Below are 14,722 nucleotides of genomic sequence, written 5' to 3'. Positions count from 1 at the left end.
TTACAGACCCCTCACATCCTGGACATAAACTGTTTCAACTCCTACCCTCAAAACGACGCTACAGAGCCCTGCACACCAGAACAACTAGACACAAGGACAGTTTTTTCCCCAACGCCATCACTCTGCTAAACAAATAATTCCCTCAACACTGTCCAACTATTTACAAAGTCTGCACTACTATTACTATTAATCTTCTCATCCCTCCTACCACCACCCCTCCCACTTGTGACTGTATGACTGTAACCTTATTGCTTGTATCTTAACAATTTATATTGACTGTTTCCTAGTATGCTTTGATTGCTTATTTGTACCCCGTGACTATCATTAAGTGTTGTACCTTATGATTCTTGAATAATGTATCTTTTCTTTTATGTACACTGAGAGCATTTGCATGAAGACAAATTCCTTGTGTGTAATCACACTTGGCCAATAAAGAATTCATTCATTCATTCATTCATTTAGCTACATTCAAATGAGGTTTGGGGTACTTCTGATTCGGTGGGATAGGGAAACCTAGTCACTGACTTATCACCAGACACTCAAAACAAATGCATATCTTTCTTATTGTTTGTAAACCGCTCAGTCTCATCTTATGGTTGAGATGGGCAGCATGTAAGTTTAATGAGCAAATAAAATAAACCACAATGTGGTTTAGTTGGTCAGGCACTGCACGTTAAATGAACAGAGCAGCAATGGTGCTTTTTAAAACCTGAAACTTGGATGTTTTCTGCTAATTCAGCCTTTGATTCTATGTAGATATTTGCAACGCGGCCCCCAAATTTCCATCGCTCAGCAAAAAAGTGAATTTTGCCTCATTTTACAATCTTTCTTGCCACTGTTGTTAAACGAATCACTTCAGTTCTTCAATTAGTCATGCGGTTGTTAAGTGAATCTAACTTCCCCGGTGACTTTGCTCGTCAGAAGGACACAAAAAGGGGATTATGTGACCAGCCCAGACACTGCAACCGTCATAAATACGAGTCAGTTGCCACAAGCGTCTTAATTTTGATCACGTGACCATGGGGTCTTATTTGCAAAAAAACAGTTGTAAGTCATTTTTTTTATACCCGGAAACCTCTTCTGGACTTTGTGGTTCAGGTGGGGAAAAAAATGAAACTTTGATTTTGGGTTTTACCGATTCGATAGTTTTGTTGCTACAGAAATGGCTACTTGAAACTATTGTGTAAAAGTAAAAAAGTTGAGGTTTGACGTTAATGCCTTATTTTATGGCACCAAAGAAAGTAAGTCAATGCTTTTCTTTTTTCCCCTTTTTTCCCACAATTTCCTTTTCCCCTTCCCTATTTCTCCTTCTTTTTGCTTTTGTATTATTATTTTTTTGGTATGTTATGTCATAAATTAATAAAATGGTTATAAACACCCCCTCCCCCCCAAAAAGTCACTTTTTTCAGTGCTGTTTTCATACCCCTGTTGGAGCCTGAATCTGTGGGGGAAGATGAGATGGAACTGGAGCCAACAGAGATTGAGGGGGCAGCTTCGTTGGCTCCGGAACACAATGGGGAAGGCCAGAACCTTTTATGATTTAGACAGCTTGAAGGCAGGGAGGAAGGGGGGGAAGGATGACCAAGAGAGACTAAGCAATGAACCTGAGTGACAGAGCTCAAGCAATGAGCAAGCACCACCCTGTCCTGATCCGAGAGCATGGAGAGTGGAGAGAAGGCGAGAACAGCGCAGACTGAGCCAGCTACTTGGGAGGAGAGCGCCCTGCCCTTCTTCACAAGGCACACCTGGGGACTGAGACTTAAGGAGACGCTGCGGGGAGAGGGCTTCGTCAGGAACAAACACTAGAATTACTGGGATGTTGAGTGCCGGACGGTTTAAACCTGAATCCTTGCATTCTTTCTGGATTTCTGGATATCTTGTCTTGCTCCTTTGATTCCTGGACTCCTCAACTTGCCCTGCTGGATTTCTTGCTTTTCAGTCACGGTGCTCACAAGTTGGGCTGGATTATTTGCAGCCAGGGGCTGCTCGAGGTGTGTGGGTGGGATGTCATCACTTTGCTCTGGGACTTGCAAGGAACATGGGAGCATTGGGGAAAATTTGAAGCAAGAAAGGGGCAGTTTGAGCTGCCAGATGCCTGTGTTACCTCTGTGCCATGCCCCTAGCTCTTCACAGCTGTTACTTCAAATGGTCGCTAAATGAACAGTTGTACATCGAGGACTACCTGTATCATTGTCCTGGCTAAATCTAGCTTAGGAGAGAGCTGAGACTTGGAGGAACAAAGCAGATGCATTTTCGATCTTTCTTTCTCTTGTCCACTTCACAACTAGCTGCAACGGTGACCCAGGAACCATTGCGAAGCCTCCCTGGTTTCAAAGGCCCCCTTCTCTCCAGTCAAGCAACAACGGCCAAGGGAAGGCCCGGTTTCCTGGGGGCACCCCTTAAAGGTGTTATCCACGTGGGTGTAAATGCATCTGTCGATTGCCCACGCTCAGCCTCCTCTTCTCGGAGCTGAGGCAGATGGTCCCTGTCCTGCCTTCTTTCTTATTATTATAGGCTCAGATTGTGTTTGGAGAAACAGGAGGGCAGATGTTAAATATGTTAAAACACACGCCGTGTCCCCTGGAGGTTCAGTCCAGGCTGTTGTCTCAATTTGGCCGTTTGAGGCATGGCTAAGCAGGGAATATCAGCGTTCAGTTCATTCTGCCTTTCACAAAGAGCTTTCCATTCAGTTGTCCATCCTACGACTGAATTACAGATTAACAGAGTTGGAAGGGACCGTGTAGGTCATCTAGTCCAACCCCCTGCCCAAGCGGGAGACCCGACACCATTTCTAACAAATGGCAGTCCAATCTCTTCTTGAAAGTCTCAAGTGATGAATTCGCAGCCCCAATGCACCAGCAACGTTTTATGTATGTATGTATGTATGTATGTATGTATGTATGTATGTGTTTGTTTGCCAACAACCCTGTGAGGTGGGTTGAGCTGAGAGAGGGACTGGCGTTCATGGCTAAGAAATGACTAGAACTCCCAGTCTCCTGGTGATTGGTCCAAAGTTACCCAGCTGATTTTCATGGCTAAGGCGGGACTAGAACTCGCAGTCTCCTGGTGATTGGTCCAAAGTTACCCAGCTGATTTTCATGGCTAAGGCGGGACTAGAACTTGCAGTCTCCTGGTGATTGGTCCAAAGTTACCCAGCTGATTTTCATGGCTAAGGCGGGACTAGAACTCGCAGTCTCCTGATGACTGGCCCAAACTAATATAGAGGTTTTCATCCCTAAGGTGGGACTAGAACTCACAGTCTCCTGGTGGTTGGCCCAAAGCCACGCAGAGGCTTTCATGGCTAAGGAAGCACTAGAATTCACAGTCTCCCGCTTCCGGTCCTGGTTCCTTAGCTATTAAAGGCCCAAGTGGCTAAGGTGGCTAAGTGGCTCTTCAAGCTTTAAATTTCCAGCTTCAGGAAACCACGCCCCATCCCATTCTCCGTCTGTAGGCGTATATGGCTGAAGTCATGTTCAATTCAGTTTTTAGAAGAACATCCTTTCAAAAGGCAACCGTGAGCCAACCGAACCTGCAAACCCTTCCAGAATCCCATGGTTTTCAGGAGAAAACAACGGATAGAGAGACTACCATTCCGTCTCTCTCTCCCTCTCCCTCCCTCCCTCCCTCTCTCTTTCTCTTTCTCTCTCTAATTCAAAACAAGCCTCACTAAATTAAACAAGCCGATTACTCCCAGTTCAGTGAGCACAGACTGAAACTGGGCTGAACAGCTGTCATCTCTCTCACTCAAGTCCTCCCATCCCAAAGTTCCCTCAGAGTTCTCTGCTGATGGCAGACTAGAAAAAGAAAAAAGAAAAATGAAAAAAGGTTTATTTAGACCAGGGGTTGTCCAACCTTGGCCACTTGCTGGCTGGGAAATTCTGGGAGTTGAAGTCCACAAAGTGGCCCACAGTTGAACACCCTTCCTATCTGTGTACAGGTAGTCCTTGACTTACGACCACAACAGAGCCCAAAATCTGTGTTGTTAGGTGAGGTATTTGTTAAGGGAGTACTGTCCCATTTTGCGACATGTCTTGCCACGGTTGTTAAGGGTGTCAGCCTTGGAAGCCATTTATTATACTTGGAAGCTTCGAGGCTGCCACATTCAGTGCTTGGGAATTTTGGAGGGGGGATTTCATAGTGGGGTAGAAGACTAGACACAACAACATTCTTTTCTCAGAGAGTCAAGGACATGTTGCCCTGCACCTGGAGAGGAGCGTCTGGAGGGATGCCTCTAGATAGGACGAAGATTTGATTGGGCCACGTGAAGGATGCAGGGGATGGATCTTGATTTTCTTTTGGGAAGGGAACTCTCAGATTCGGGTTTTCCCAGATGTGCCAATAGGAAAAACTCTAATAAAATGGAACTTTGAGGAAACGCACGTCTCGGAGTCTCTTAGTTTGGAGTTGGTTAGTGGGAATGCTGACAAAGGGAATCGCTGCAATTGATAAATTAGCAACAGGGTTGTTAAGTGGATCCAGCTTCCCCCATGGACTTTGCTTGTCAAAAGGTCACAAAAAAGGATCACCTGGGGCGCTGCGACGGTCGTAAATATGAGCCAGTTGCCCAGCGTCTGAATTATGATTGCACCATCATGGGATTGCTGCAAGGGTCCGTAAAAGTGGGGGAAACGGTTGTGTCACTTTTCTCAGTGCCATTGTTAACTTCTGGCTGGTCACTAAATGAACTGTTGTAAGTCGAGAACTACCGTACCTGTAATTTGTTCTCACTTGTAAGGAAATGTCTCTTTAGTTCTAGGTTGGTTCTCTCTTTGATACGTTTCCAACCAAACGTTACCATTCTCTCTTTTTTTCTTTTCCTTTACAAATCCGGAAGGTTAACAATTCAAGCCTTGGAAAGATTGGGGGGGAGAAAAAGCCAAAACATAAAAGTAAGCTGCTCTGAATTTGACTAGCATCCTAAAGCAAAGGAGGGAAATTAAGCGTGATCAAATCTGGAGCTCCTTCATAGAGACACAGAGGTATTTCGGTCCTGTGGCTTTCGGAGAGGGAGGGGAAAAAACAAACGGGGCATTTTGACACGCAAAGAGGCTCTTTTCATCCCTCTTGTCTTTGCTGCTTTTGTGGAAAACAGCACAAAACCAACGGAATGAGGAAGCAGACTGAGATGGGAAGATCTATCCCCTAAAATCATTCCGCAGATTTTGTCCTTCGTTTGGCCTTGCACGGAGGATGCAAACACGAAGGCTGAAGGAAGCTGAATTCCAGAATGGGGAAAAAAAAAAAAAAAAGATGAGCACAAGCAAACAAACTAGCAGTCTAGTGACGTGGTTGTTAAGTGAATCGGGTGACCCCATTTGACGTCGCTTTGTCAAAAGGTGAATCACACATGACTCTGGGACCCTACAACCGTCGTAAATCCATGTTTCCAAGTATCCAAATTGTAATCGTGTGACCGAGGGGATGCTGCAACAGTCATAAGTGTGAAAAAATGGTCACGTGTGAAAAAACGGTCATAGGTCATTTTCTTTCAGCGCCATTGTAACTTTAAACAGTCACTAAATGAATGGTTGTAAGTCAAGGACTGCCTTGTAGCCTACAGTTTTCTGCAGAATTACTCCCCCCAAGACCTGTTTGGAAGGACAACCCAGGAAATTAAAAGATTGTAATTAAAATATTAAAACCATATGGAGTAAAGTTCATTTGTATTTCTCAGTGGTAAGTTTTTATTGCCATAAAGCCCTCTGCAATCTTATAAGTAAAAACTTCCCCATCTGAGAATATATACATACATACATACATACATACATACATACATACAGTCAAATGGGCTGTTGCCTTCAGGTGTGGCATCCCATTATGCCACAAGGTTTAAAAACTATAAACGAAACAGGGTCCAACTATTTCTGCAAAGGTCAGCTAGATCTGAATGCCCAAGATAAGACACCCCTATAGCTCTTTGATTGGAGAATTGGGTTCCTCAACACCAAGTCAGATGAACAAATTAACATTAAACCAGAGTCCAATCAAGGAACCACCAAGAGCACTTCCACCAACACTGATAGGCCAAGCCATTAGTATATAAACAGAGAGCAAACCCCACTCCCTTGTAGCACTGATGATGTTACCTAGTTGGGTCATGAAACATCTGCAAGAAAACCACCCAGCTCAAAGATCAGCAAGACCCTGCTGAGCTCTTCCTCCTCCTCCTCCTCTTCTCCCCAACCCCGCTCTCTTCCAGCACTGAAGATGTTCTCCAGTTGGGTCATGAGAAACATGTACAAGAAAGCCACCAAGCTCAGAGGACACCAAGGACCCTGCTGACCACTGCTACCAGCTCCTCCTCCTCTTTCTCCTCTTCTCCACAACCCCCCTCCCTTCCAGCATTAATGATGTTCCCCAGTTGGGTCATGAGAAACGTCTACAAGAAAACCACCAAGCTCAGAGGACACCAAGGACCCCTCAAGTTCAACCCTGAGCTCAATCTAAACTGCTCTCATGGAAACCATCTGCCTGGAGGACGGAAAAATGTATATAAGCAGAAATGACCTGGTTTCTTTCTTCACTCTCCTCAGATTTCTTAGCTCCTTCTCAAAGTCCACTACAACAATCAATCAATCAATCAATCAACAAATAAATAAAGTTAGTCCTTGGGCTCTACAATTGAGCCCAAAATTTGAGACGCCTTTATTAAGTGAATGTTGCCCCATCTTTCTTGCCACCGTTATTAAGCGAATCACGGCAGTTGTTAAGTTAGGAACACAGTTGTGAAATAGAATCTGGCCTCCCTATCGCCTTGGCCGGACCGAAGGTCGCAAAAGGGGACTCCCATGACCCTGGGACATTGCAACCGTCATAAAGGTGAACCAGATGCCAAGCGTCTGAATTTTGATCCATGTGAGCCTGGGGGATGCTGCACCAGTCGTAAGAGTGAAAAATGGTGATAAGTCACTTTTTTTCAGTGCCGTTGTAACTCGGTACGGTCCCTAAATGAACCGTTGTAAAGTCGAAGACCCCTTGTAAATAACATGCTGTGGACATGCTAATAACATGCTATCTTCTCTGCAGGTGGGTGTAAAGTTTGGGGAGCATTATTTTAAACTAATGAAGGACGCGGGCCAGTGAAAATGAAAATTCCTCTTGCATAATGATCTCTCGATTCAATAGCTTTGTCTGGGCAAACAGGTCTGTTCTAAGGACCTGCTGGCTTTTCAATTACATATTTATTTTTTAAACAGGTTAACCTTTAAAAATCCTGCACGTAACACTCTTTTTTAAAAAAAAAAAAAAAAAGTGGACTGTTAGGGCTTACAGGTAATCCTCGACTTATGACCACAATCGAGCCCAATGTTACTGTTGCTAAGGGAGAAATTCATTAAGTGCGTTTTGCTCGGTTTTACGACTTTTCTCGCCACCATTGCTAAGTGAATCTTTACGGTTGTGAAGTGAATCTGGCTTCCCCGTTGACTTTGCTTGTCAGAAGGTCGCAAAAGGGGATCACACGGCCCTCGGGACAATGCGACAGTCGTAAATAGGAGTCAACTGCCAAGTGTCTGGATTTTGATTGTGTGACCAAGGATGCTGTAATGGTCATAAGTGTGATAAACCTTTTTCAGTTTTTCAGAACTGTCACTTTTTTCAGTGACTTCTGAAAAACTCTGAATGGTCACTAACGGGTGGTTATAAGTCGAGGACCACCTATGCTGCTTTTCCAACCAGTTTTAAGATGCTTTGGGGAAGCAAATAGGCAAACTATTCCATGAATAAATCGTTTGATTTATTGAATGTTGAAGAGCTTTGAATGATTCAAAGCAGATCTTAATTTTTTTTTATATAACTAAGCAGGCCATATCAAGCTTCAAAGTAAGGACTAAGGCTAAGAGGAAACAATCCACACATAAGGTAAAAAAAAATTAAGAAAAATTTAAATTTGAGAAAACATAATTAAAAATGGAAATATTCATGCCCCCGGTAAGCTCCATCATAGGCCATATTTAAGAAGGTTTTCTGCGGAGGAGAGGGGAGGGAAGGAAAGATATAAGGAAAGAAAGGAAAAGGAAAGGAAGGAAGAAGGAAGGAAGGAAGGAAGGAAGGAAGGAAGGAAGGAAGGAAGGAAGGAAGGAAGGAAGGAAGGAAGGAAGGAAGGAAGGAATAAGGAAGGAAAGAGGGAGGGAGGGAGGAAAGGGGTGGGGAGGGAGGAAGGAAGGAGGGAGGGAGGGAGGGAAGGAAAGATATAAGAAAGAAAGAAAGGAAGGGAAGGAAGAAGGAAGGAAGGAAGGAAGGAAGGAAGGATATAAGGAAGGAAAGAGAAGGGAAGGAAGGACATAAGGAAAGGAAAGGGGTGGGGAGGAAGGAAGGAAGGAGGGAGGAGGGAGGGGGGGAAGGAAAGATATAAGGAAAGAAAGGAAAAGGAAGGGAAGGAAGAAGGAAGGAAGGAAGGAAGGAAGGAAGGAAGGAAGGAAGGAAGGAAGGAAGAAGGAAGGAAGGAAGGAAGGATATAAGGAAGGAAAGAGAAGGGGTGGGAAGGAAGGAAGGAAGGAAGGAGGGGAGGGAGGGAGGAAGGAGGGAGGGAGGGAGGGAAAGAAAGATATAAGGAAAGAAAGGAAAAGGAAGGGAAGGAAGGAAGGAAGGAAGGAAGGAAGGAAGGAAGGAAGGAAGGAAGGAAGGAAGGAAGGAAGGAAGGAAGGGAAGGAAGGATATAAGGGAAAGGGGTGGGGAGGAAGGAAGGAAGGAAGGAAGGAAGGAAGGAAGGGAGGAGGAAGGAAGGAAGGAAGGAAGGAAGGAGGAAGGAATGAAGGGAATGAAGGAAGGAAGGAAGGAAGGAAGGAAGGAAGGAAGGAGGGAAGGAAGGAAGGAAGGAAGGAAGGAAGGAAGGAAGGAAGGAAGGAAAGAGAAGGGAAGGAGGGAGGGAGGGAGGAAAGGGGTGGGAGGAAGGAGGGAAGGAAGGAAGGAAGGAAGGAAGGAAGGAAGGAAGGAGGGAGGAATGAAGGAGGGAAGGAGGGAGGGAGGGAGGGAGGAAGGAAGGAAGGAAGGAAGGAAGGAAGGAAGGAAGGAAGGAAGGAAGGAAGGAAGGAAGGAAGGGATCACCATTCTAAACCAATTGACTTACCCTGTACGTTTCGTGATGGTTCCTAGAGTCATGGGTTGCTTGATCTGAGCAAGAGGCACCATCACAGTCAGGCTGGGAAGTGGGGACAGGCGAGGGTTTCCTGGATTATTGTTGGTGAAATTGTTATAGGAATCTTGACTGTTCAATTTACCTTGTGGGAGAGAGAAGGAGAATTCATTCAGGGTTATCATGTATGACACGGTACTATAATCATTGTATCATAAATGTAACGGATACTATAATTCTTCACTCAGGTATATTTATAAGCAAGACCATTGTCGGGTGAGCCCCCATTTTACGACCGTCCTTGCTACCGTTGTGAAGTGGATCGCTGCAGTTGTTAGGTTAGCCTCCCACGGTCGTTAAGTGAATCTGGCTTCCCACTGACTTTGCTTGCCGGAAGGTCGCCAAAGGGGAATCGCATGACCCCACCCCCCCAGGGACACCACAGCCATCGTAAATGTGAGTCCGTTGCCAAGTTTCTGAATTTTGATCGCGTGACCGTGGGGAGGCTGAAACAGTCGTAAGTGTGAAAAACGGGCTTAAGTCACTTTTTGGTAGTGCCGTTGTAACTTTGTCACTAAAGGAACGGTTGTAAGTCAAGGACCACTACTACAGTTCATCAATAAAATGAACTCCTAAAAAAGAGGTTGGGTTTTGTCAGTATATAAGTAACTAGTCTGTACCCGTGCTTCGCTATGAAACTATGTGGTTGGGCTTAGTTTTGGGGGAGGAAAATAAGGTGGGGGGTGGGGATTCTCCCTCTGCCTATCAGCATTCATCGGTATTCATCTGGCTAGCATCCTGTCAGTGTGTGAGAGTTGAGGGCTGTTTGGAAACTGAAACAGTATTTACCATGCAAGCAAGGAAACAGCAAGGAGCCTGGGCGTGGCTTAGCTCAACTGTTCTGTACTAAAGCTGGTTGCTGCTGTGAAACTGAAACCGAAACTCCTCTCCTCTGCTTGTATTTTGCATTTGGAAGAGATTTCTTTCCAGGTGGGGAGGAGGAGTAGAACTCCTTAGCATCAGAGTGTAATAATAATAATAATAATAATAATAATAATAATAATAATAATAATAATAATAATAATAATAATAATAATAATAATAATAATAATAATAATATAGGGAATACTAATAGCTCTGAGGGTCATTTCAAAAAATCCTTTCTTAGTGAGCCCCTAGAAGCCAAGAGGAACGTACGGGCCAAATTTCCAAGTTTGTAGGCTTTACGGTTCTGGAGATTTTGTGATGATGCATGAGTGGCATTTTGCTTTTATATAGATAGATTATGAGCTGGGATAGACATGGCAACAGGTCAGCCAATGGGGACTGTTTGGAAACTGAAACACAGTAGTTGTTTGTATGGGGTCATAAGTGACAGTTTGGAGCCTGGCGTGGCTTTGACTTGCTGAACTGTATATAAGAGTTAGTTCGTCCTTGCATCTGTGTGCTTCCTCTGAAATGAGTCTCTCCTATATAATGACTCCACTCTGTAATAAGTTTCTTGCTTCTGAGAATATTGCTTCCATCTTCCTGAATTTATATGCTGACTTCTGCTGTATTCTGCTGTATATAAGGAAGTTTCTTATGTAAATGAATCCTGCAGAATTATTTACTTGTGTGCTGGTCGGATGTGCTGCAAATACTCTTGACAGGATTGCAAAAAGAACGCCACAATTTATTCTTCTCCGGACTGTACAGAATTAATTTGTGCTCAAACCATTAAAATCAGTAGGGCTGAAATACATACACCAAACCAGAAATGTACGGTTTCTGCTCTGTATCACTTTCACATGTTTTCACATGTGGTAATTCTGTTCCTTTCCCTATCTGTAGTAAATCTGCCATTTCTATCTTGAAATACACAAATGTTTATTTGCTCTCCAAACATACATTTAAGGAATATAGGGTGATTTGCTTAACCTGCCAAGAACGGCTTCAAACCCTTTGGCAAAGTTTGAATATCCAGTCAACATTAGTCCTTCCGCGATTTCAGAATGCTGTTCGCGTCGGTTCAGATAGAAATCTGAACAAGCAATTTTATGGAAAATGGTTTGGTTGTGGTAAGTGTTTTTTTTTTCCCTATTAATTTCTGTCCAGGCTTTTTTAAAGAGTTCATTGGAAGTTATTGTCAATACGCCATGGAAATAAAAGGTGTACATTTTGCCAATATTGTCTTTTTGGGAAACAAGACATAATAAAATAACTGTTTCAAATAATTACAAGCAAAACACAGAGTTCTTAACTTCTTAACTGCACCTTCGTTCTGTGCAAGCAAGCAGGATTTAATAAAAATGTAGACAATGCAACAGAAAGAGGCCTTTTCTTCATACAATCTGGTTTTTGAAAATAAAAGAAAGGAAAAGAAAAATGGGAAGGAGGATGGAGGGGGAAAAGAGGAAGGAAGGTGGATAGAGAGAGGAAAGGAAGGAGGGAGGAGGGAGGAGAGGGAAAAGAAGGGGGAGAGGGAGGGAAGGAGGAAGGAAGGTGGGAATGAAAGGGAAGGGAAGAAGAGGAAGAAGGAAGAGAGGAAGGAAGGAGCAATGGAGGGAACAAGGAGGGAGGAAGGAAGGAAGGAAGAGGGGAAGATGGATAGAGGGAGGGAAGGAAGATGGATAGAGGGGGGAAGGAAAATGGATAGAGGGAGGGAGGGAGGAAGATGGATAGAGGGAAGGAAAGAAGAGGGAAGGAGGGAAGGAAGAAGGAAGGAAGATGGATAGAGAGAGGAAAGGAAGGAGGGAGGAAGGGAGGAGATAGGGAAAAGGAAGGAAGGAGAGAGGGAGGGGAGGGAAGGGAGGAAGGAAGATGGGAATGAAAGGGAAGGGAAGAAGAGGGAAGAAAGGAAGAGAGGAAGGAAGGAGCAATGGAGGGAACAAGGGAGTGAGGCAAGGAAAGAAGGGAGGGAAGATGGATAGAGGGAGGGAAGGAAGATGGATAGAGGGAGGGAAGGAAAATGGATAGAGGGAGGGAGGGAGGAAGATGGATAGAGGGAAGGAAAGAAGAGGAAGGAGGGAAGGAAGAAGGAAGGAAGATGGATAGAGGAGGGGAGGAAGGAGGGAGGAAGGAGGAGATAGGGAAAAGGAAGGAAGGAGAGAGGGAGGGAGGGAAGGGAGAAAGGAAGATGGGAATGAAAGGGAAGGAAGAAGAGGGAAGAAGGAAGAGAGGAAGGAAGGAGCAATGGAGGGAACAAGGGAGTGAGGCAAGGAAAGAAGGGAGGGAAGATGGATAGAGGGAGGGAAGGAAGATGGATAGAGGGAGGGAAGGAAAATGGATAGAGGGAGGGAGGGAGGAAGATGGATAGAGGGAAGGAAAGAAGAGGGAAGGAGGGAAGGAAGAAGGAAGGAAGATGGATAGAGGGAGGGAAGGAAGAGGGAGGGAGGGAAGGAGGGAAGAAGATGGATAGAGGAAGGAAAGAAGGGAAAAAAAGAGGAAGAAAGGGAAAAAGGAAAGCCGTGTTTTAGAAATTACTCCCAAAATAGAAAGTCTACTCCATGAATCTAATCCAAAGAAAAACTGAGGGCTTTCCATTTACAAAATGAAAATCTCAAACTGACTCTCCAAACCAGAAAACCTTTAAAAACCTTAAAAGTTTTTGCCAAGGCTGGACAGAAAAAGAACGAACCTGTCTCCATTCAAACTGCTGTGAGACCGATGGGCAAGGTTTGAGACTGAGAACACCTGGGAACAACGGGAGGCTATTTCATGCTCATTGCTGTCTCCTGGCCACTGATCTCTTGCCCTGGGTTTTTTTTTGGGGGGTAGTAGGTAGCAAAGGTAAAATTATACTAAAAATATATATTCTAGCATGCTTTTAATCTATAATTTGGCTCTTAACAACCTTGTGTTTTGTTTTGTTTTTTGTTTAGAGCAGGGGTGTCAAACTCAAGGCTGCATCCGGCCTGAGGGGTGGGATTCTGCCGGTTGGGGTGAACCTATAACTCCAAAGATCAGCTGAGAGCAAGCTGGTTCACTCCTATGATCAGGTGGGCCCCTGTGCTGTACTAGCCTTTATCGTCCCGGCTGATCAGCACGGAAGAGTAGATTGCTGCTCCTCAGCTCTGTTACTCCCCCAAAGTAACATAGCAGATGAGGATTTTTGCATTGCTCTTCACCGAACTGGTTGTTATTTACCGGCAGCATCCCACCCCTGGGGGTGCCTGGATGTGGCCTGTGGGGCCGCCCGGAAAACAGCAAAGGACCGGCCTGCAGTACCTATTCCAGCAAAAAGACGAGGGCCACACAAGGCCCTCCCAGGCTGTTTTTGTCCAGGATGCAAGCCCTCTGCAAGTGAAAATGGAGCTTGAAGGGGCCGCGGGATCATGACCACCCGGCCAAGCCAACACAGCGCCCTGAGATCAAACACAACCCTGATGTGGACCTCAATGAAACCAAATTAGACACCTCTGGCGTAGAGGATGGCCTTACAAAATGGCCGCCTGTTCACGCTCAATGACTCCTGGGGGGGCTTACAAACAATAAAATCCCAATATATGTTTATCGAATGCAACTGCATGGTAATGTCGAAGCAAAACGGACTCTGAGGTTTCCAGGTGCCAGTCCATAGAATGAAACCATCATTTCCCCAGCCAAACCCCCAACCTCCTCTCACGTTGTCCATGCAAACAAAGTTCACTTTGTTATGGGAACCGTCTGCTTCAACTCCACACCTGTTATGATGACCTTGAAAAGGTTTCGGGCTCTCGTGGTCCTCAGCAGAATGGTGGAGGTTTCGTTTCTCCATCCAACCCAGGGATATCAAACTCACGGCCCACGGGGCGGATGCATCACGCACTGGCCACGCCCACACCCATTTTCACAAAGGGGAAAAGTCGCGCTATGTCATGTGATGATGCTATGACGACGCAAGTTTGACACCCTTGATCTAACCCATTCTAAAGCAAAACCTCTCCCCTTACTCTAATGGCAAGTTCTAGGCTGAGTGCTCTTTTGACTCTCTTCCCTCAGGTTCTGCCCCTTGTTCTCCTGCATTGACCCCTGATTCACCCACTGCATCAGAGCTCCTCATTCTGCAATCTAAAATCCACGAATTGATTATTAACAGAAGTGCATTTGCTGCTTCTTTCTTTCTTATCGTCCTTTTTTTTTTTTTTTGACAACAGAATAATAGAGTTGGAAGGGACTCTGGAGGTGTTCTAGTCCAACTCCCTGCTCAACCCTATAACCATGTCAGACAAATGGCCCTCCTGACTCTTTTTAAAAACTTCCAGTGTTGGAGCATTTACAACTTCTGGAGGCAAGTTGTTCCACTGATTAACTGTTCTAACTGTCATTAAATTTCTCCTTAGTTCTAGGTTGCTTCTCTTCTGGATTAGTTTCCATCTGTTGCTTCTTGTCTTGCCTTCAGGTGCTTTGGAGAATAGCTTGACACACACACACACACACACACACACCCCACTCCTTCTTTGTGTTGTCTTCTACCATTATTCGGTGTCACCACTTCAGTTGCCAGCATTTTCTCTGAGTAGCTCCTTACATTTGGAACATTTCTTCCCAGACGTTCTCCGTCCTCTTTTAACAAAAATTATTTGTTTAATTCAAAACAACTCTCCCGCTGTTAACCTTTGGGCCCTCTCTAAACAAAACACAACCACCTTCATTTTTCTGGTTCAACAAGTGTAGACTTTATAACGT

The 14,722-nt window shown here is 44.7% G+C and overlaps 1 protein-coding gene across 10 annotated transcripts in view; it reads right to left on the bottom strand.

Moving 5' to 3' along the window:
• BCAS3 (BCAS3 microtubule associated cell migration factor) overlaps positions 1–14,722 on the bottom strand; it is a 624,015-nt gene that overhangs the window by 354,216 nt on the left and 255,077 nt on the right. For all 10 annotated transcript variants that reach the window (XM_087956170.1, XM_087956184.1, XM_087956163.1 and 7 more), the window contains exon 16: positions 9,068–9,218. In XM_087956170.1, coding sequence (XP_087812296.1) covers positions 9,068–9,218 — 151 coding nt within the window. The remainder of the gene's footprint in view (positions 1–9,067; positions 9,219–14,722) is intronic.

The sequence above is a fragment of the Notechis scutatus genome, chromosome 1, assembly GCF_049901735.1.
Source record: "Notechis scutatus isolate UNSWTSFEM ecotype Mainland chromosome 1, rNotScu1.2, whole genome shotgun sequence".
In the NCBI taxonomy this organism is placed as follows: Eukaryota; Metazoa; Chordata; class Lepidosauria; order Squamata; family Elapidae; genus Notechis; species Notechis scutatus.
The sequence above is the reverse complement of the archived record's forward strand: the minus strand, read 5'-3'. Positions and strand labels throughout refer to the sequence as shown.